Below are 24,266 nucleotides of genomic sequence, written 5' to 3'. Positions count from 1 at the left end.
ATGAGGAAGACTAAGGTATTGCTCTGGCCTCCAAATTCCCCAGACATCAATCCCATCGAGCATCTGTGGTTTGCGTTGGAAGAGCAACTCTGATCTGCAGTATCTCAACCACAGACCTTACAGGAGTTCAAGGATCTGCTAGTTACGTGTTGGTACTTGATACCACAAGACCCATGTAGAAATCTTGTAGCATCCATGCCTCATTGGGTATGAGCTGTTTAGGCTGCATATAGAGGATCAACAACATATTAGATAGGTGGTCATAATGTTTTGGCTCACTGATGTATATATTTACTGGTGTTCAAAGAAAGTGCATCACCTAGGAATTTCATATTTCTAATCCTTTTTCACCATGATATGTTACAGTAATGACTAGTATCACAAATAGGAATATAAACAAAAGATATTTATTAATAGTTAAGGCAAAGTAATATTTGACGGGTGCTTTCAAAATATTCCAAAATAAGCATTTGCAACCTTTATACAACAGTTTTGGTAAACAACATTTTTGGCTCTGAAATGTTATCAGAAGCCCTCAATTTGCTTCAAGTTTATCATTTTAAATGGAAAACAAAATGAAAAGTTCACCAGGTGCAAACCAATATTTAGTTGAACTGCCTCTGGCCCTGATGACAGCAGCACACCATCGAGGCATTGATGTATATTTGGATGATCAATTTCTGAAGATAATCAACTGATAGTTCGTGGTTTCAAACACGAATTATGGCTTCCTGAAGTTCACGAAGGGTCTTTGGTTTCTTTCTGGCAACTGCAGATTCCACATGATGCCAACAGTTCTCTATAAGATTCAGGTCCGGGCTGTTTCCTGGCCAGCTAAGAGTTGTAATGGACTGTTCTTCCAACCATTTTTCACATGCAATAAATGTAAACACATTATTGTTGAACCTCTGAAAATGAAGCTAAAGTAACTACAGAAGTGCCTATTTACACTTTTCACCCAATAACAAGAAGCAGAGTCATCCTGAAAGATGCAGTTACTTGGCAGCAATTTGCCTTCCAATATAGATAGGTATCCATTGGCGTTTACGGAACATTTTATAAACTGCAGGTGATATGAAATGCACCCCCATATCATTTGGCTGGTAGGGAATTTCACTGTAGACACCATACACCCTGGATGGTATTCTTCACCACGTCTACAGCAAATCATTTGTCTCCCATCAAAACCACGCAGCTTGAATTTCTTCTCATCCGAGAAAATAACTGCCCTCCACTGCTTGGGGGGTCCATTTGACATGCTCCTTACACCAAATTGATCGGGCCCTTTTTCAATTTTTGTGCAAGGAGGGGCTTCTTCTTAGGACGACAGGCTACAAGTCCATTTTTGAACAGGTGTCTTATGACTCTTACTGCACTTGCTACCACTCCTGTATGTTCTTCCCATTCTCTTTTCAGCTTAGACGAAGAAACTTTACGGTTTTTAAGGCATAAGTGCTTCAAAATGCGATCCTCTTTTGGCATAGAGACTCATTTGCATTTCGTTCCTTTTTTCGTATCAGCAAATCCAGTATTCTTGAGTTTGGAAAGAAATATACTCCTTGTCGACTAATTACAATTCACTCTATAAGCAATATGATGGGAGGAACATCCTTCCTTAGATAAAGCAACAACAGCATTCTTTCCTCGTGGCGTCAACTGTACGTAACTTGCCATCCTGATACAAGCAAGGAATGACTGCAACCCTTCCAGAGTGTGCTTATAGGTGATGATGTATATAATCACACTCTGCAAGAGTGTGATTATATACATCATCACCTACGCATGTCAATCTTATCTGATGCAATCTGTTAGAAATATTGCCATGTACTTACATTATTCAGACGACAATTACAATTTTAAGGGGCACTGCATTTTCTTTAAACACCAGTGTATATAATTGTTGTTGTTGTTGTAAATGAGGATTTTTGGCACAAGGGCCTCCTGGGCCATATTGTTCCTGTTCATAAATTTCTTATGACTGAAAGTATATAATTGTAGAAGATTAGATAATTAATGCGTCGAGCGGGGAGTAGGTAGTATAATGAAACCGTAAGTTGAAAGCATGGAATAAGACCGGAAATAGAAGTCAAATAATAAATCAATTCATACCTGCAAAAATAAAGGTAAAAACAAAATATCAAAAATAATATAATAAAAGTACTTAATGTTGCAAATTCGATGATTTCAACGTCTTTCTCAAGTTTCAGCTGTCAAAACCGAGAGAAAAAAAAAAATGCAACAAGAAGTAAGGCCTCTAACATGAAATATATGCAGCAAGTGGTAGGTATAAAGAAACCAAGTTTAGATATAAACGAGAAAGTCAGGTTAATCGTAGTGGATAGTGTACAGAATGCAAGTGTATATTTCATGGCTGACCTGACAGAGAAATGATAAGTAGTTAAAGAATTACTAAAAGCTGAAGGCAAAAGATAACTGTAAAGGATGAAATAAGGAGTTGGAATAGAGGGTCAAGAACAGTCTTTCCATGCCAGAGTTGTGGAGTCGGCCAGTGTTCTGCAGTGGAGAAAAAGAATAGTCATTATAGTCATTGCTACATGCTCGCGTCAATGACTATATAGTATATAAAAGTGATGTTAGGTGTTGAAATGTAGTATGATGTACAGGTATTGATGGAGGAATTAAACATGATCAACCAGCACATCCCAGGATAGGGGAGAAAGAATAACAGACAAAATAGCGTAAAGTAGATGCTGAACTTTGGATAAGGAGAAAAAAGCAAATATAGCAGGAAAAGATCATTTTGATGTTGCTGTCAAAACCTATTCATGCACAAGAAATAAAAGGTAGAGAGTCAGAACATTAAAAAGTAAAGTAGCACTAGAATTATTTCAGGCATATGATGCAAGAGAGAAAGATTATACAGAATCAGCCAAAAAAAAAAAACCCCTTCTTATTTCACCCATCTAGTCACTCCAAATGCTTGTCTAGTTCAGCCTTAAATTTATTTAAGTTCTTAACTTCCACAACAGACCAAAGTCTCTTCCAGCAATCAATTACCCATTGGCTGAAGGCAAACTTCTGTACATCTATTCTACAACTGTCTTTCCTCGATTTGAATCTATGCCCCTCAGGTTGTTAATCTGAGCAAGCGGAAGTATCCTGTCAGCACTGAGCCTGCTCAAACCATTCAAGGCCTTATACACCTCAATCAGATCACCTCGCAGGTGCTTAGTCTCCAGATTATTATTATTATTAGCCATATAGTACAAGGAAGCCTGAGGCTTATGCTGTACCAGGCAATAGAGCGAGTCAGAAGTAAAAGGGAATTACCAAGCAAGAGAAGAATGATGATATCTAGCTCAGGACCCCGGGTGTGCCAAGCCCTGACTCACCAGATGTGAGCCCCTGGGGATTATACTGCAACTTGCAGAACTTAAGACTTTCTTCATAAGTGTCTGCCAGGGGCAAAGGTTGATGACGTTGTAGAGCGGATATCATCTTTTAAGGGCACAAAAGGTGATATAGTTGTACACGTTGGCACTAATGATATTAAGAGTAGAAGACCGGTGGAATTACTTAACAAGTACAGGTCACTGATGAAAAAAAGCCGTGAATTAGGGTTGAATTTGAAAGTGTCTGTAATTCTGCCCAGACACGATAGGAGGGAGTATATGATGAGAGCCCTGTCGATCAATTCGGCCCTGGAAAGATTGTGCAGGGCTCAAGGGGTAGAATTTTTTTTAGCCTGGTCTGTACTTGTTAACAGGAGAGACTGCTTCTACAGGGATGGGATACACTTAAATAGAAAGGGTGCAAGAATGTTTGCTGATGCTATCGAGGCAGTGTTAGGTGGGTCGGAAAACTGCTAGTTGGGGGATACAAGGACTAATAGATTAACAGTAGCCACTGGCAGAGGAGAAAGTGATTCTTGCACTGCTTCTATTGGAAGCAGCAGCAGCCTGGAAAATAAGATGCAGGATATTACAGAGGCTGCTGGGAATCATGGGGGGTACAAGTAAACACATGAGTTGTGTTAGGGTGGCTAAGAGGAAGAGCAGGTGCATGTATGCTTGCGTGTACACCAATGCTAGGAGTTTAGTAAATAAATTTGATGAATTTGAGTTATTGCTCAAAACATCAAAGGCAGATATTGTTGGGATTTCAGAGACGTGGTGTCACAGAGATATAAGGAATACAGAACTGGAATTTGGGGAGTACAATGTCTACAGAAAGGATAGACAGGATAGGAAGGGAGGAGGGGCTATGTTAGGGGTTAGTTAAGAAACACATAAAATCCAAGGAAGTGAAGCCAGTCGACATCACTGGACAGTGCAGTGTCTAGTCAGTTTGGTGTGACATAAGCATTGGGAGATCAAAATTGAGAGTAGGAGTGTGCTATAGGCCTAATGACTCTGATGAGTATAATAAGAAACTGTACAGAGAAATAGAGTGGGCCAGTAAATCAGAGAGTCTTATAATGGGGGATTTTAATTTCCCAGATATTGACTGGAATTTGGGGGGTAGTTACTCAGGCACTAGCAGGGCTTTTGTGGATTTATTGGATGATTGTTTTCTACATCAGCATGTTCGGGAGGCAACTAGAGGGAGTAATACTCTTGATTTGATTATCAGTAGTGATCCTTCATGCATTAAGAATCTGCAGATAAATGAACCACTAGGTGGCAGTCATCACAGTGTTCTGAAGTGGGAGTTACTCAAAGAGGTAACTACCATTAGGGGTAAAGGGAAGGGGTATTGCTTTCGTAAAGGCGACTACGATGGACTGAGACAGTATTTAAATTCTATACAGTGGGATCAACTGATGATGTTACCAACAGCAAATTCAAAATGGGAAGCATTCAAAGAACTTATCTTGCAAGCTACTAGGCTTTACATACCAACTAAGAAATATTGTTCAAGGTTTAGGCCTAAATGGATGTCAGTTGAACTAATGAGGCATATGGCAGAGAAGAAAAATGCATGGGATACATACAAATTAACACGTGACACAGAAGCCTATGATAGATACAAGTTGATCTGTAACCAAGTTACAAAAGAGGTTAGGCAGGCGAAGGCAGATTACGAGAGATCCTTGGCAAGGGATGCGAAGAAAAACAGCAAAGAGTTCTTTACTTATGTAAACTCTAGAAGGAAGGGGATGAATCAGATTGGTCCACTGGATATCGATGGGTCAATTGTTGATGACCCTCCTCAGGTAGCTAAGAAACTAAACGAATATTTTGCATCGACATTTATACATGAGGAGTTATTCAGCGAGGGGGAATGCCAGAGGTGTATTCAACTCTAGCAGTAAGCTAGAGAATCTTGTAATAACTGAGAATAAAGTGGAGGAGAAATTGTTGAAGATAAATACAAGACAGGCACCTGGGGTGGATGGGATCTATCCAGTTATATTAAAGAAGGCAGCAAGAAAACCATTAGCCATAATTATGAGAGCTTCCTTGGACTCAGGGGAAGTACCCATGGACTGGAGATGTGCAAATGTGACCCCAATTCACAAGGGAGGATCAAAGGCTGACACAAGTAATTATAGACCTGTGAGTTTAACTTCTGGTCCCGGAAAATTAATGGAGGCACTGGTTCAAGAAGCACTGCAGAATCACCTAGACAAGACTTCAGTTATAGCTCGGACACAGCATGTTTTGTTAAGGGGAAGTCTTGCCTGACCAATCTGATTGGATACAATGATGCAGTTACAAAAGTACTGGATGCAGGGAATAACTTTGATATTATATACTTGGATCTTAGAAATGCTTTTGATACTGTTGCACATGGAAGACTGCTGCACAAATTGGAGCAGTGTGGCATTGGAGGCAAATTGCTGCTATGCATAAAGGGTGGTTGAAGACAGACAGTGGTAATCAATGGACACTGCTCATCGTGGACTAATGTTATTAGTGGAGTCTCTCAGGGTTCAGTATTGAGTCCTTTATTGTTCTCTGTATTTATTAATGATATTGATGATGGTATATCAAGCTTAATGTCCAAGTTTGCAGACGATACGAAGGTTGGCAGGGTTGTCAAGGACACTACAGATACTATGCTGCTGCTGCAACAGGATCCGGAAAGGTTGAGCAGATGGGCTGAGAGGTGTCAAATGAAGTTTAACATTGACAAATGTAAAGTACTACATATGGAAAACAGCAACCCCAGAGCAACGTATCAACTCTGTGGTACTACACTGACAGTGGCAGAGAATGAACGGGACCTGGGGGTGGTTGTGCAGGCAGATATGAAGTTCTCTGAACAGTGCAGACGGGCTGCAAGAGTAGCTCAATGGTCAGGCCACACCTAGAGTACTGTATATAGGCCTGGAGGCCTCATTTCGAGAAGGATGTAGAGCTGCTGGAACGAGTACAGAGAAGAGCAACAAGATTAGTGAATGGAACAAAGGGGTGCTCTTACGAAGAAAGGCTTAAGTTTTGCGAATTATAGTGTCTGGAGACTAGGCACCAGCGAGGTGATCTGACAGAGGTGTACAAAGCCTTGAATGGTTTGAGCATGCTCAATGGTGATGGGATTCTTCCTCTTGCTCAGAATAATCACCTGGGAGGGCGTAAGTTCAAATTGAGGAAAGACAGATGTAGGATAGATGTGCGGAAATTTGCCTTTAGCCAGCGGGTGGTTGGTAGGTGGAACAGACTTCCATCCCTTGTCGTGGAAGTTGATAGCCTAAATAAGTTTAAGGCTCAGCTGGACAGGTATTTCGAACGAACAGAGGGGTGAAGTGGAAGTGGTTATTTTTTATTTATTTATTTTACTTTATTTTTTTTTTTTGGCTGAAGCTGCATAAGCTTGCTTTCTTGCATCAAATGCCTCTACTAATGCTAATGCTAAAGTGCACCCCTTTATTTCTCTCACCAATTTTGTTGCCCTTCTCTATACTCGTTCTAGAAACTCTACATCCTTCCTAAAATGAGGACTCCAGACCTGTGTATAGTACTCAAGGTATGGCCTGACCATTGCCTTATACAAAGGGATAATCATCTCCTTGTCTCTGCTGCCAAAATTCCTATATATCATTGATAAAACTCCATGGTTTGCTCTCGCAGCCTGTCTGCACTGCTCAGAGAACTTCATATCTGACTGCACAATCACCCCCAGGTCTTTTTCATTCTCCACTTCCCTGAGTGTAATAACACCCAGTTGGTACATTTCTCTTTGATTACTGCTACCCACATGCAGTACTTTGAATTTGTCAATGTTACACTTTAGTTGCTATTTCTCAGCCCATCTGATTAACTTTTCTAGCTCCTATTGTAGTAGTATACTATCCTTACTGTCATTAACAACTCTCCCAACCTTTGTATCATCTGTAAACTTGGACATTATGCCTGATATACCTTTGTCGATATCATTGAGGGGGACATAAATTCAAATTGAGGAAAGACAGTTGTAAAATAGATGTGTCTAAATTTGCCTTTAGCCAGCAGGTGGTTGGAACAAACTTCCACCTGTCATAGTAGAGGTCGACAAATTAAATAATTTCAAAGCAGAACTAGACAAACGTTTAGAGTGAATGAATGAGTGAAATGGGAAGGTTTTTTTCGCTGATGCTGTATAAACTTGCTTTCTTGCATCGTATGCCTCTACTAATGCTAATTTATGTAAATCTAAAAAAAAAAAGGAAAAGAAAAAAAGAAATGTTTTGTGTAATGGTAGTAAGAAAAGTATGGAACTGAAGGAATGTATGTGTTGTGAATTTAGTTTGATGCCGGATTGACTTCTCCGATTGACTGCGTTGGGAGTAATTTTCTCAGGAAGCCCCTTTCTCCTCCATTTATGACACCATGCTGTTCTTTTGTTGGTGGCATGGTGCTGGTTGCTGAAACTAGCTGCAGCTGGACTGGCCAGTGTGGAATTTTCAGGGCTTTGCCCATCACCTCCTACCCAACTTCCTTACAAGCAGTTCGCCTGGTGGGCCTTATCACCCTAAATACCTTTACACTTCTTAACAGTCCCCTTCTGGAGGGTGGGTTGCCTTCTCAGGAATGCCCCCCCATTCCTTTATGTTTTAATTTCCTGATGGAAGTCTTCCAAACATCCACCATCTTCATGTATTACCAATAACAAACTAATCCCTGCAGTCTTTTCCAACAAAAAAATTTTTTTTAATGGGCTCTGTGGCAAACTCAGGCAATGCCAGACTTCACCCAGCCTGGCCTACCTCTCTGCAGTCATGGAAGTCAACTAGGGAACTGTGGTGTTTCATGGGTCCTAGGCTGTGATCAGATGAACAACAGATCAACACGATTCAACATAAAGCAAGGCAGACCACACAATCACAAACTATCTATCTGACCTTTGCAGAGTTCGTATTGCATCTCAAAGCCATATCATTGAGTTAGGGAAACCTCTGGTGCCTTTGATCTGTACCACTATACACAGAGTGGGTGCGAGAGTACACGTGAACGGGCAAAGTTTTTACAGGCTCCGGCAAATAGAGAAGTTCTGATATTTTATAGGCTTAAATTGGCATATTAATTTATTTTTTAGAGTTGCTTTATATTCCTAGTAACAATACTTTACTTTAATTTGAATTTATATAGAGATTTTCTAGATTATTACTTAGAATCAGTAAGGGTATCAAATCCACATGTTAAACAGATTTTGCAGCTCCCGCGAATGCAAAATTTTAAATTATACTTAGCTTTGACTTAATTTTAATTACACTTCATTGACTTAATTGTTAGATTAAATTATTTTCTATAAGTAGCTTATAGACCTAGTTAAGCTCAGTTGTTTATTTTGAATTTAGACAGCATGATTTGGAAAGTAAATAATACCTCTTGTCCGTAGATTAACCGTTCGTAACTTGCTGCCATTGTTATACGATGCAACATGTGCACCAAACTAGATAGCGTAAGGTCTAAGGGAAAACTAGATAGCTTAAGGTCTAACGGAAAATTAGATAGCAAGTATAGTAGTATCAATTAATCAGTAAAATTTATTAATCTTATTAAATTTCATTGTCAATTGAATTTTACTTTAACTAAATAAATATAGCGAGCTAGTTTTCTAAATAAGCGAAAGTCATATAACGTAACTCGGAGATAACATTCGATACAGAAATACATATATATATATATATAGTGTTACAACTGCATTGGGATATAAGTTTAGGGTTATATTTAGCATTGGAATTTTAGCATTAGCATTAGTAGAGGCATATGATGCAAGAAAGCAAGCTTATTCAGCATCAGCCAAAAAAAAAAAACCACACCACTCCCATTTCACCCCTCCTTTCGCTCGAAATACCTGTCCAGTTGAGCCTTAAATTTGTTTAGGCTATCAACTTCAACAACAAGTGATGGAAGTCGGTTCCCAACCAACCAACCACCTGCTGGCCAAAGGCAAATTTCCGCACATCCATCCGTCCTTCCTCAATTTGAATTTATGCCCTATGAGCTGATTATTCTGAGCAAGATGAAGAATCCCATTGGCATTGAGCATGCTCAAACCATTCAAAGCCTTATACACCTCTATCAGATCACCTCGCCGGTGCCTAGTCTCCAGACTCTGTAATTTGCAAAACTTAAGCCTTTCTTCATAAGAGCAACCCTTTGTTCCATTAAATAATCTTGTTGCCCTTCTCTGTACTCGTTCCAGCAGCTCTAAATCCTTCTTGAAATGAGGCCTCCAGGCCTGTATACAGTACTCAAGATGTGGCCTAACCATTGCCTTATACAAGGGAATAATCACCTCCTTATCCCTGCTAGAAAAATTCCTGTATATCATTGACAAGACACCATGAGCTACTCTTGCAGCTCGTCTGCACTGCTCAGAGAACTTCATATCTGCCTGCACAATTACCACCAGGTCCTTTTCATTCTCCACCACTGTCAGTGTAGTACCGCAGAGTTGATACGTTGCTCTGGGGTTACTGTTTCCCATATGTAGTACTTTACATTTGTCAATGTTAAACTTAATTTGCCACCTCTCAGCCCATCTGTTCAACCTTTCCAGATCCTGTTGCAGCAGCATAGCGTCAGTGGTGTCCTTAACAACCCTGCCAACCTTTGTATCATCTGCAAACTTGGACATTAAACTTGATATCCCATCATCAATATCATACATAAACACCAAAAACAACAACGGACCCAACACTGAACCCTGAGGAACTCCACTAATAACATTAGTCCAAGTTGAGCAGTGTCCATTGATTACCGCTGTCTGTCTTCTGCCACTCAACCATCCCCTTATCCATAGCAGCAATTTGCCTCCAATGCCACACTGTTCCAATTTGTGCAGCAGTCTTCCATGTGCAACAGTATCAAAAGCCTTTCTAAGATCCAAATATATAATATCAAAGTTATTCCCTGCATCCAGTTCTTTTGTGATTACATCATAGTATCCAATCAAATTGGTCAGGCAAGACCTGCCCTTAACAAAACCATGCTGTGTCTGAGCTATAACTGAATTCTTGTCTAGATGATCCTGCAGTGCTTCTTTAACCAGTGCCTCCATTAATTTACCTGGAACAGAAGTTAAACTAACAGGTCTATAATTACTTGTGTCAGCCTTTGATCCTCCTTTGTGAATTGGGGTTACATTTGCACATCTCCAGTTTATGGGTACCTCCCCTGGGTCCAAAGAAGCTCTCATAATTATGGCTAGGGGTTTGCTTGCTTCCTTTGCTGCCTCCTTTAATATAACTGGATAGATCCCATCCACCCCAGGTGCCTTTTTTATGTTTATCCTCAACAATCTTTCCTCTCAGTTATTACAAAATCATCCAGCTCACTGCCAATATTTACTTTACCTACATCATTCTCCTTCCTGAATAACTCCTCATGCGTGAATGTAGATGCAAAATACTCATTTAGATTGTTAGCCACCTGAGCAGGATCCTCAACCGTTGAACCATCAATATCCAGTGGACCAATCTGATTCATCCCTTTCCTTCTTGAGTTTAAATAGGCAAAGAACTCTTTTCTGTTTTTCTTTGCATCCTTTGCCAAGGATATTTCGTAGTCTGCTTTTGCCTGCCTAATCTCCTTTGTGACATGGTTACAGACCAACTTATATCTATCATAGGCTTCAATGTCACCCATTAATTTGTATGTATCCCATGCATTTTTCTTCTCTGCCACATGTCTCATTAGTTCATCTGACAACCATTTAGGCCTAAACCTTGAACAATATTTCTTAGTTGGTATGTAAAGCCTGGTAGCCTCCAAGATTAGTTCCTTGAATGCATCCCATTTTGAGTTTGCTGTTGGTAACATCATCAGTTGGTCCCACTGTATAGAATTTAAATAGTGTCTCAGACCATCATAGTCACCTTTACGAAAACAAAAACCCTTCCCTTTACCTCTGATGGTAGTTATCTCCTTGAGTAAATCCCACTTCAACACACTGTGATCACTGCCACCTAGTGGTTCATTTATCTGCAGATTCTTAATGCATGAAGAATCACTACTGATAACCAGATCAAGAGTATTGCTCCCTCTTGTTGCCTCACGAACATGCTGATGTAGAAAACTATCATCCAATAAATCCACAAAAGCCTTGCTAGTGTGCGAATAACCAATCCACAAATTCCAGTCAATATCTGGGAAATTAAAATCCCCCATTATAAGACTCTCTGATTTACTGGCCCACTCTATTTCCCTGTACAATATCTTATTATACTCATCAGAGTCATTAGGCCTATAGCACACTCCTACTCTCAATTTTGATTTCCCTATGCTTATGTCACACCAAACTGACTTGACACTGCCCTGTCCATCGATGTCGACTGGCTTCACTTCCTCGGACTTTATGTGTTTCTTAACTAATAGCATAATCCCTCCTCCCCTCCTGTCCTGTCTATCCGTTCTATACACATTGTATTCCCCAAATTCCAGTTCTGCATTCCTTATATCTGTGTGACACCACGTCTCTGATATCCCAACAATATCTGCCTTTGATGTTTTGAGCATTTTATTGAATTTCAATAGAAATCATGACTCAGACCAGACCAACAAAGCAAAAGGCTCAAACTAATGGAAGTGATGTGGCTCAGGGGGAGAACTGAGGAGGCAGTTGTCCTCTGAATCACAATCTATTGATATGCACAGCTTGCTTGATGTTTGGAAGCAATGAAGAACAGGACAAGATACTGCCAAGGGAAATGTCTTTGTGTGTGCACAATGTAAGGAGTGCGAGGAAAGCAGTCATCAACTCGGCATTATTATGGGCTTATATGAAAGCTTCAAGGACAGGGTGGATGCTCTCGAAGGATTTAAATTAAGGGGCCCATCAAGCTCTCAGCTGCCCACATCAATTGCAGAGCTTGCACTTAAACATCAAGAAACACAGCGGCAAACCCCAAGGCAGAATGCACTGGTCCCAAAGGAACAAGTTGTTGTAGGCAGGGAAACGGGGAGCATATTGTGCAAAAAGGATAGATGGAACAGGACCAGGGTATGTCTGCCAGGGGCAAAGGTTGATGACGTTGTAGAGCAGATTTCATCTTTTAAGGGCAAAAAGGTTGATGACGTTGTAGAACAGATATCATCTTTTAAGGGCACAAAGGGTGATATTGTTGTACACGTTGGGATTTATGATATTAAGAGTAGGAAACTGGTTGAATTACTTAACAAGTGCAGGTCAATGCTGAAAAAAAGCTGTGAGTTAGGGTTGAATTTGAAAGTGTCTGCAATTCTGCCCAGACATGATAGGAGGGAGTATATAATGAGAGCCTTGTCGATCAATTCGGCCCTGGAGAGACTGGGCAAAGCACAAGGGGTAGAATTTTTCTCAGCCTGGTCTGTGCTTGTTAACAGGAGAGACTGTTTCTACAGGGATGGGATATACTTAAATAGAAATGGTGCAAGAATATTTGCGGATGCTATCAAGGCAGAGTTAGTTGGGCCAGAAAACTGCTAGCTTGAGGGGATACACGGACTAATAGATTAACAGTAGCTGCTGGCAGATGTAAAAGTGATTCTTGCACTACTTCTATTGAAATGCAATTGAGCGGCAGCCTGAAAAGCAAGGCAAGCGGGAATTCGAGGACTGTGGCAGTCATAGTGGAACAAGTAAATCCATGGGCCGTGTTAGGGTAACTAAGAGTAGAGACAGCTGCATGTATACCTGCACGTACACCAATGCTAGGAGTATGGTTAATAAATTCAATGAGCATGAAGTGCTAGTGAAGACATCAAAGGCAGATATTGTTGGGATATCAGAGACATTTTGTCACACAGACATAAGCAGTGCAGAACTGGAATTTGGGGAGTACAATGTGCACAGAAAGGATAGACAGGACAGAAAGGGAGGAGGGGTTATGTTGTTAATTAAGAAACACAAAATCTAAGGAGGTGCATCCAATTGATGTAGGTGGACAATGCAATGTTGAGTCTGTTTGGATTGACATAAGCACTGGGAAAGAAAAAAATGAGAGTAGGTGTGTGCTATAAGCCAAATGAATCTGATGAGTATAATGAGCAATTTTGCAGAGAAATACAGTGGGCAGTAATCAGAGTGTCTTTTAACGGGAGATTTTAATTTCCCAGAGATTGACTGGAATTTGTGGGTTGCACACTCACACACTAGCAAGGCTTTTGGGGATTTATTGGATGATTGTTTTCTTCAGCAGCATGTTCGGGAGGCAACTAAATGGAGTAATACTCTTGATCTGATTATCAGTAGTGATTCTTCATTCTTGTTTGTTTGTTATTTTGGTTTTTAGGAGCATTAGCAACTAAGGCCATATTGCTCCGGGATATGCGGTGGTCATTCCCTGACCGTTCACATCCTCCGTATTTGGTGGTGACGGGCTTGAAACCTGGTCTAATCAAGAAGCATGTGCAAGGCACTGCTGTTTCTTCCCACCTGGCTACCGAGGCACCAGATTCTTCATGCATCAAGAAACTGCAGATAAAGGAACCACTAGGTGACAGTGATCATAGTGTGCTGGTGTGGGATTTACTCAAAGAGGTAACTACCATCAAGGGTAAAGGGAAGGGTTTTTGCCTTCATAAAGGTGACTATGGTGGTCTGAGACAGTATTTAAATTCTATACAGTGGGACCAACTGATGATGTTACCAACAGCAAATTCAAAATGGGAAGCATTCAAAGAATTAATCTTGGAAGCTACTAGGCATTTCTTACCAACAAAGAAATATTGCTCAAGATTTAGGCCTAAATGGATGTCAGATGAACTAATTAGACATGTGACAGAGAAGAAAAATGCACGTAATACATATAAATTAACATGTGACACAGAAGCCTATGATAGATATAAGCTGGTCTGTAACCAAGTTACAAAAGAGGTTAGACATGCGAAGGCAGATTATAAGAAATCTTTAACAAAGGATGCAAAGAAAAACAGCAAAGAGTTCTTTACTTATGTAAACTCTAGAAGGAAGGGGATGAATCAGATTGGTCCATTTGATATCGAGGGTTCAACTGTTGCCGATCCTGCTCAGGTAGCTAACAAACTAAATGAATATTTTGCATCTACATTTACACATGAGGAGTTATTCAGGGAAGGGAATGCCAGAGGTGTATTCAACTCTGGCAGTAAACTAGATAATCTTGTAATAACTGAGAGTAAAGTGGAGGAGAAATTGTTGAACATAAACATAAGAAAGGCACCTGTGGTGGATGGAATCTATCCAGTTATATTAAAGGAAGTAGCAAAGGAAGTAAGCAAACCCTTAGCCATAATTATGAGAGCTTCCCTGGATTCAGGGGAGGTACCCATGGACTGCAGATGTGCAAATGTGACCCCAATCCACAAATGAGGATCAAAGCGAGACACAGGTAATTACAAGTTTAACTTCTGTTCCAGAGAAATTAATGGAGGCACTGGTTAAAGAAGCATTGCAGGATCATCTAAACAAGACTTCAGTTATAGCTCGGACACATTATGGGTTTTTTATGGGGAAGTATTGTCTGACAAATTTGATTGCATACTATGATGTAGTTTCAAAGGAACTGGATCCAAAGAATAATTTTGATATCATATATTTGGATCTCAGAAAGCCTTTGATACTGTTGCACATGGAAGACTGCTGCACAAATTGGAACAGTGTGTCACTGGAGGCAAATTGCTACTATGGATAAAGGGATGGTTGAGTGGGTTGTTGTTGTTGTTTGGTTTTTAGGAGCATTAGCAACTAAGACTATATTGCTCCAGGATATGCAGTGGTCATTCCTTAACCTTTCCGCATCCTCCGTATATGGTGGTGACGGGCTCGAACCCCGGTCTAATCAAGAAGCGTGTGCTACGCACTGCTGCTCCTTCCCACCTGGCTACGGAGGCGCCTAGGTTGAGTGGGAGAAGACAGAGAGTGTTAATCAATGGACACTGCTCTTCCTGGACTAATGTTATTAGTGGGGTTCCTGAGGGTTCAGTGTTGGGTCCATTGTTGTTTTCTGTATTTATAAATGATATTGATGATGGTATATCAGGCTTAATGTCCAAGTTTGCAGATGATACGAAAGTTGGCAGGGTTGTTAAGGACACTAATGACAGTACGCTGCTGCAACAGGATCTAGAAAAGTTGAGAAGATGGGCTGAAAGGTGGCAAATGAAGTTTAACACTGACATATGTAAAGTACTGCATACGGGAAGCAGTAACCTTATTGTAGCATATCATCTGTGTGGTACCACACTGACAGTGGTAGAGAATGAAAAGGACCTGGGGGTGGTTGTGCAGGCAGATATGATGTTCTCTGAGCAGTGCAGATGGTCTGCAAGAGTAGCTCATGGTGTTGTCAATGATATACATGAATTTTTCTAGCAAGGATAAGGAGGTGATTATTCCCTTGTATAAGGCAATGGTCAGGCCACACCTTGAGTACTGTATACAGGTCTGGAGGCCTCATTTTAAGAAGGATGTAGAGCTGTTGTACAGAGAAGTACAACAGCTCTACATCCTTCTGTATAGAGAAGGGTAACAAGATTAGTGAATGGAACGAACGTTGCTCTTACGAAGAAAGGCTTAAGTTTTGCAGATTACAGTGTCTGGAGAGTAGGCACCTGCAAGGTAATCTGATTGAGGTGTATAAAGCCTTGAATGGTTTGAGCATGCTCAATGATGATGGGATTCTTCCTCATGCTCAGAATAATTGCCTGAGAGGGCGAAAATTCAAAATTGAGGAAAGACGGTTGTAGGATAGATGTGTTGAAGTTTGCGTTTAGCAAGCGGGTGGTTGATTGCTGGAACATACTTCCATCTGTCGTTGTAGAAGTTGATAGCTTAAATAGATTCAAGTCAGAACTTGACAAACATTTGGAGCGAGGAGATGAGTGAAATAAGGGTTTTCTTTTTTGTTTTTTTTTTTTTTTGGCTGATGCTATATAAGTTTGCTTTCTTGCATCATGTGCCCTTGCTAATGTCCTTTCTACACGCACTGAATTCTCCATATTCAAATTCTGTATCCCTTATGTCTGAGTGATACCACGACTCCGATATTCCTACAATGTCTGCATTTGATGACTTGATCAGTACTTCAAATTCATCTAGTTTATTAACAATGCTCCTGGCATTAGTGCAAATGCAAGTATATATACATACACATGTTCTTTTCTTAATTACCCTTACACAGGGTATGTACTCATTTGTTTCATAATGACTCACAGCAGAGTTTGAAATCCTTGGCAACTTGCCGTCCAGGTTGCTGCATGTTCCAATAGAAGCAGTGCAAGAATTACTTTCACTTCTGCCTGCAGCCATAGTAAGTCTTTTAGCCTGAGACTCCAACTCTGAGTACTATTTTCCCCATATTTTTATCACAACACACTAACTCAATATTATATTGGACATCTATGTATTGAATCTATGTGCTTCTTAACTAAAAGAACCCCCACTCCAATCATATCTATCCTTTCTGTGGACATTATTATATTGGACATCTATGTATTGAATCTATGTGCTTCTTAACTAAAAGAACCCCCACTCCAATCATATCTATCCTTTCTGTGGACATTATTATATTGGACATCTATGTATTGAATCTATGTGCTTCTTAACTAAAAGAACCCCCACTCCAATCATATCTATCCTTTCTGTGGACATTATGTGCCATTATTGCATCATGTGCCCTTGCTAATGTCCTTTCTACACGCACTGAATTCTCCATATTCAAATTCTGTATCCCTTATGTCTGAGTGATACCACGACTCCGATATTCCTACAATGTCTGCATTTGATGACTTGATCAGTACTTCAAATTCATCTAGTTTATTAACAATGCTCCTGGCATTAGTGCAAATGCAAGTATATATACATACACATGTTCTTTTCTTAATTACCCTTACACAGGGTATGTACTCATTTGTTTCATAATGACTCACAGCAGAGTTTGAAATCCTTGGCAACTTGCCGTCCAGGTTGCTGCATGTTCCAATAGAAGCAGTGCAAGAATTACTTTCACTTCTGCCTGCAGCCATAGTAAGTCTTTTAGCCTGAGACTCCAACTCTGAGTACTATTTTCCCCATATTTTTATCACAACACACTAACTCAATATTATATTGGACATCTATGTATTGAATCTATGTGCTTCTTAACTAAAAGAACCCCCACTCCAATCATATCTATCCTTTCTGTGGACATTATAATTGCCACCACTTTCAAATTTTGCATTATAGGCAATTATCAAATGCCTAAAATATCAGAATTTGATAACTTAACCGTCTTCTTTCTTATTGAGTTTGAAATACTTAGTATAATGTTGTTTGTTCTGGCTGCTATGCAGAGAAAGCAATGGTGATCAATCATACCAGGATTCTGTTTGGCAGTCAGCAGCCTTTCTATTGTGACTAGAATAAGACCACCTCATGTTAACATATGGGAAATGAAAGTTCTGATTGCCAAAAAATAAATGCACAGACAAGCTACCTGTGGAATTCCTGAAAGTGTTAAGCTAAGTATTATTTAACTTAACACTTTCAGAAGTGGACAGCAAGATTTCATATCTTCTACCTGTATTACCTAAATTTAATAATAAGATGAAACATATAAATAAAATACAAAAATAACAAATCAAAGTTTACTTAAGTGAGTCAGTAATTAGAGAATGAGACCTTGAGAATTTTACATTTCTTACATTTCAGCAGCAATACAGAGATTAGATGAACACTGTGACTTAAAGTCTGGATCTGCCTTCTCCAAAAAGGAAAGCAGCTCTTTTGTCATTGAATGAATATTATTTGTGTTCACTAAGGCAAAACACAATTCCATGGCACGCCTAAATGTAAAAAAAAAAAAGAAAAGAAAGTTAAAGCATAATTCAAAACCATAAGTTCTAGTACCATTTTGTGATTAGCTTAGTAAGATTAACTCAACTTTTTTATTTGTACTTTAAATCTGTACTTTTGTACTTTAAAGTTGTTACTATATTTGAATTGCTCCTAATTTACCATTTGTGTTTGATGCATAAAAGACCATATTCTCTGTTACATTTATTACATTCTGTAAAATAATATATTAACAAAATTACAAAAAGAGATATAAAATACTAATTTTAATATATGTTATTCTAAAACAGAAATTTTTAAACTTATGTAACATATAACTGAGACAATAAGGAGAATCCTACTAACAGACTTGCTTAGATTTCTAGGTGATAATATTTATCAACTTTCTATTATACAGGGTGTCTCAAAAATATTGGTACAAACGTTTAGGGGAGGTAGGTAACATCTAAAGGAATGTGAATCGCATATAAACCCATAACCGGAAACGTCACTGTAAGTCGGTACACGGCGCTGTTCATCAGTTCGCGAGAGGAAAAATTTCTGGTTTACTCATTCAAGCAGTAGTCGCCGCACGAAGAGCATGCATCGATATACGAACTGTGAGCAGGCAGACATGCACCTAGTGTACAGATTAGCAGAGGGCAATGGACGAGCTGCTCAACAAATTTATGGAGAACGCTTCCCAGACAGACATGTACCGGACGACCGTTTGTTTGCGGGTGTGCATTAAACTTTGTGCAATTATGGCTCATTTAGAGGTAACAGGAGTAGTGCGGGCAGACCATGTTCAATGCAAACTTCTGCCATGGAAGAAAGTGTGTTGAATACCATCCAGAATAATCCTACTACCAGCACACGTGCCATTGCCTCTGCCTTAGGAGAGTCTCGTTGCAGTGTACAGCATGTCTGGCACGACGATTCCTTACACCCCTTTCATCTCCAAAGGGTTCAGTTACTGCTCCCCCAAGATCATCCTGCACGTGTGGCTTCTTCAAGAAAGTGTTCAAGACTTGAATTTTCCTGCCTATGTTTTGGTCATGGATGAGGCTTATTTCACTCGGGAAGGCTTATTCAATCAGCACAATGCTCATGCGTGGGCTCCCGACAAGTGCGCCCCCATGCGGCACAACAACATCGCTTCGCAATAAATGTGTGGGCAGGTATGGTCGGTGACTGCTTAGTCGGCCCATACCTGTTACCATCCCGCATGAACTCCGCTATATATCGGATCTTTCTTGAACAAGTTCTACCAGGTTCTTGTACGATGTTCCAGCAAATGTGAGATGCAACATTTGGTTTCAACATGACGGGGCGCCTGCCCATTATGAAAGGTGTGTTCGTGACCATTTGAACAGGCGTTTTGAGTGTCGATGGATTCGCCATGGTGGACCCGTTGCCTGGTCCCCACGTTCACCTGATTTATCGAGCCTTGATTTCTTTCTGTGGGGAGCCCTCAAATCTATTGTGTATGAATTGCCTGTGGAGACGGAAATGGATCTCGTGGCGAGACTCGTCTGCACTGCTGCTACCGTCAAAGAGACTCCAGGTGTGTTCGACCGTGTCCACCAATCCATGCTGCGTCGGTGTCACACTTTTTGTTGTTTGTTATTTGGTTTTTAGGAGCATTAGCAACTAAGGCCATATTGCTCCATGAATATGCGGTGGTTATTCCCTGACCTTTCCGCATCCTCTGTATTTGGTGGTGACGGGCTCGAACCCCAGTCTAATCAAGTAGCGTGTGCTACGCACTGCTGCTCCTTCCCACCTGGCTACGGAGGCGCCCCGGTGTCACGCATGTATCGCGTCTCACGGTGGAACCTTCAAGCATCTGTTGTAACATCATGAAATGCATTCATCCATCTCGTACTTCATTGTTAATATTATGTCAAATAAATGTTTGCCACTAATTACTGTCTTGTGTCATTTCTGCTTCTTGTTCCTCTGCTACTACTTTTCCGTGACGTTTCCATTTATGGGTTCCTATGCGATTCACATTCCTTTAGATGTTACCTACCTACCCTAAATGTTTGTACCAATATTTTTGAGACACCCTGTAGATTTCATAGCATGTAGAAATGAATATGAATACTTTACTTTTCTTCCACAAAACATGTCTTTGAATTGTCTGTAATAACTGAGTAAACCACCCAAACATTTTTAATCAGCTTTTTATAAACTACAAATGGTACAGAAAATGTTAAAGTATTAAAAAGAAAAAAAAAAAAAAAAAACTATTATCCTGAAAGGATATGCTCTAATGAAAAAAGATTTGGCCTGTTTATTATAAAAATTAACACACAAAAATACTCACAAAAGCCTAACCATTATTTCTCATACAAAACAGAGTGAGCTATAAATTATTTACACTTTTAAAAGTGAATATGATTAAATCTTTCATTCATTTAGTAATTATTTTTTTTTTATTATTATTATTTTTTTTTTTGTTGTTGTTGTTGTAGGGATCTGTTAAATGTATCAAAAAGATGTGACCATTGGATAAAGAATAAATAATTTTAATAGTGAAGCCTTTATATGAACTTAGTATGTTGCTCTCATTTATGGAGAATGACGAAAATATTTTGACTTTGCTCCATTAAAAACTCTATCAAAAAGAGATTAGAGTTAACTGACGATTGAAGTATTTATGATCTTCCCTAAAAGTGGTAGATCACATTTTATCAAAACTCGGGAAATGCTGCATGAGTTGATGAAGCAGTACACAACAATTCTCAAAAAGTTGACACTACAACCATTATTCAAATTGTTACAAATTATGCTACAAGAATTTTAAGACAACACACACATAAAATTTATATTCCAAAATTATATTTAGCCTTAAATGATAATGATTCTCTCAGAAGAAAGGAATTTGCTGAAGCTTTTATCCAAAATACCGGTGAAAATTAAAAATTTCCCAACAAATTCATTTCTTGTGATGAGGAAATTTTCAAAGTGAATGAGAGCATTAATATGTCAAGAGCCACAATTATGTTTATTGGCACATGTACAAACTAAATGTCAATTAAATGCTCCTGCAAATGGCTGTTTGAGGAAGGTTCAGGACTGGCTGGACTTTTTTTTTTTTTGAGGGCATTGTCACTTCAGAAAGATATCTTGCAATGCTACAGAACACGCCTTCCTCCATTCCTATAATTTATGAAAGAAGGTGCATTAGACAGGCAAAGGCAGATTACAATTTGCCAAAGGATGCAAATAAAAACAGCAAAGAGTTCTTTACCTAAGTAAACTCTAGAAGGAAAGGGATAAATCAGATTGGTCCACTGGATATTGATAGTTCAACTGTTGATGATCCTGCTCAGGTGGCTATTGAACTAAATGAGTATTTTGCATATATATATTCACACATGAAGAGTTATTCAGGAAGAGAAACACCAGAGGTGAATTAAACTCTGGCAGTGATCTAAATGATTTTTTAATAACTGAGAGGAAAGTGGAGGAGAAATTGTTGAAGATAAACATAAAAAAAAAAGGCACCCAGAATGGATGGGATCTATCCAGTTATATGAAAGGAGTCAGCAAAGGAAGTAAGCAAACCCTTCATCATAATTATGAGAGCTTCCTTGGACTCAGGCGAGGTACCCGTGGACTGGAGATGTGCAAATGTGACCCCAATTCACAAAGGAGCATCAAAGGGCAACACAAATAATTATAGACCTGTTAGTTTAACTTCAGTTCCAGGGAAATTAATGGATGCACTAGTTAAAGAAGCACTGCAGGATCATCTAGACAAGACTTCAGTTATAGTTTGGACACAGCATGATTTTGTTAAGGAGAAGTCTTCTCTGACCAATTTGATTGGATACTATGACGTTGTCACAACAGAATTGGATGCAGGGAATAACTTTGATATCATATATTTGGATCTTAGAAAGGCTTTTGATACTGTTGCACATGGAAGACTGCTGCACAAATTAGAGCAGTGTGGCATTGGAGGCAAATTTCTGCTATGGATAAAGGGATGGTTGAGTGGGAGAAGACAGAGAGTAGTAATCAATGGACACTGCTCATTGTGGACTAATGTTATTAGTGGAGTCCCTCAGGGTTCAGTGTTGGGTCCATTGTTGTTTTCTGTATTTATAAATGATATTTATGATGGTATATCAGGCTTAATGTCCAAGTTTGCAGATGATACGAAGGTTGGCAGGGTTGTTAAGGACACTAATGACAGTACGCTGCTGCAATAGGATCTAGAAAAGTTGAGAAGATGGGCTGAAAAGTGGCAAATGAAGTTTAACATTGACAAATGTAAAGTACTACATATAGAAAGCAGTAACCCCAGAGTAACATATCAACTCTGTGGTACTACACTGACAGTGGTAGAGAATGAAAAGGACCTGGGGGTAATTGTGCAGCATATGAAATTTTCTGAGCCGTACAGATGGTCTGCAAGAGTAGCTCATGGTGTCTTGTCAATGATATACATGAATTTTTCTAGCACGGATAAGAAGGTGATTATCCCCTTGTATAAGGCAATTGTCAGCCACACCTTGAGTAATGTATACAGGTCTGGAGGCCTCATTTTAAGCAGGATGTAGAGCTGTTGGAATGAGTACAGAGAAGGGCAATAAGATTAGTGAATGGAACGAAGGGTTGCTCTTAGGAAGAAAGGCTTAAGTTTTGCAGATTACAGTGTCTGGTGACTAGGCACCTGCGAGGTGATCTGATTGAGGTGTATAAAGCCTCGAATGGTTTGAGCATGCTCAATGCTGATAGGATTCTTCCTCTTGCTCAGAGTAATCACCCGAGAGGGTATAAATTCAAATTGAGGAAAGACAGTTGTAGGATAGATCTGCAGAAGTTTGCCAGCAGGTAGTCTGTTCAGCCAATCAACTACCAGCGGGTAGTTGATTGGCTGGACAGATGTCCATCTTTTGTTGTGGAAATTGATAGCCTAAATATATTTAAGACTGAGCTGGACAGGTATCTGGAATGAACTGAGGGTTGAAATGGGAGCGGTTTCTTTTTTTTTTTTTTGGCTGAAGCTGCATAAGCTTGCTTTTTTGCATCATATGCCTCTTCTACTGCTAATGCAAACTAAGGTCTTTAGAAATTTCAAAATAATTCACCACTGAGGAATTTTCTAAAATTAATCATGCACTAACAAGTATGTCAATAAAAGCATAAAAGAATGCTTTTACACCCTGCAGCAGGACATTAAATTGAAAAAGTTTTGGAAATATGTTTTATTACAATTTTGATCTTATTTTCGTTGTTTAATAAATGATATATAAACTGGATTTTAACTGTGAAATACTGAATAAATGTAAGTGACATGTAGTAGTTGTGGAAAACGATGCAGGAAGGCAAGCTAATATAGCATCAGCCAAAAAAAAATAAATAAAAAAATACACACCCACATACTTCTCCCATCCATATTCTCTAGGAATTTAGCATTAGCATTAGTAGAGGCATTTGATGCAAGAAAGCAAGCTTATGCAGCATCAGCCAAAAAAAAAAAAAAAAACCCACTTCCACTTCACCCCTCTGTTCGTTCAAAATACCTGTCCAGCTGAGCCTTAAACTTATTTAGGCTATCAACCTCCACCACAAGGGATGGAAGTCTGTTCCACCAACCAACCACCTGCTGGCTAAAGGCAAATTTCCGCACGTCTATCCTACATCTGTCTTTCCTCAATTTGAATTTATGCCCTCTCAGGTGATTTTTCTGAGCTAGAGGAAGAATCCCATCAGCATTGAGCATGCTTAAACCATTCAAGGCTTTATACACCTCTATCAGATCACCTCGCTGGTGCCTAGTCTCCAGACACTGTAATTTGCAAAACTTAAGCCTTTCTTCGTAAGAGCACCCCTTTGTTCCATTCACTAATCTTGTTGCCCTTCTCTGTACTCGTTCCAGCAACTCTACATCCTTCTTGAAATGAGGCCTCCAGACCTGTATACAGTACTCTAGGTGTGGCCTGACCATCGCCTTATACAATGGAATAATCACCTCCTTATCCCTGCTGGAAAAATTCCTGTATATCATTGACAATACTCCATGAGCTACTCTTGCAGCCCGTCTGCACTGCTCAGAGAACTTCATATCTGCCTGCACAACCACCCCC

General features: G+C 39.6%; 1 protein-coding gene across 1 annotated transcript in view; it reads right to left on the bottom strand.

The window, feature by feature from the left end:
- LOC150079103 (AP-1 complex subunit gamma-1-like) overlaps nucleotides 1–24,266 on the bottom strand; it is a 650,293-nt gene that overhangs the window by 293,095 nt on the left and 332,932 nt on the right. The window contains 1 exon segment of the mRNA XM_090383609.1: nucleotides 18,030–18,170. Coding sequence (XP_090239735.1) covers nucleotides 18,030–18,170 — 141 coding nt within the window.

The sequence above is a fragment of the Mastigoproctus giganteus genome, chromosome 10, assembly GCF_048544385.1.
Source record: "Mastigoproctus giganteus isolate SK-2022 chromosome 10, ASM4854438v1, whole genome shotgun sequence".
Classification (NCBI taxonomy): Eukaryota; Metazoa; Arthropoda; class Arachnida; order Uropygi; family Thelyphonidae; genus Mastigoproctus; species Mastigoproctus giganteus.
Note: the sequence above shows the minus strand (reverse complement) of the source record. Positions and strands in the feature narration are given on the sequence as shown.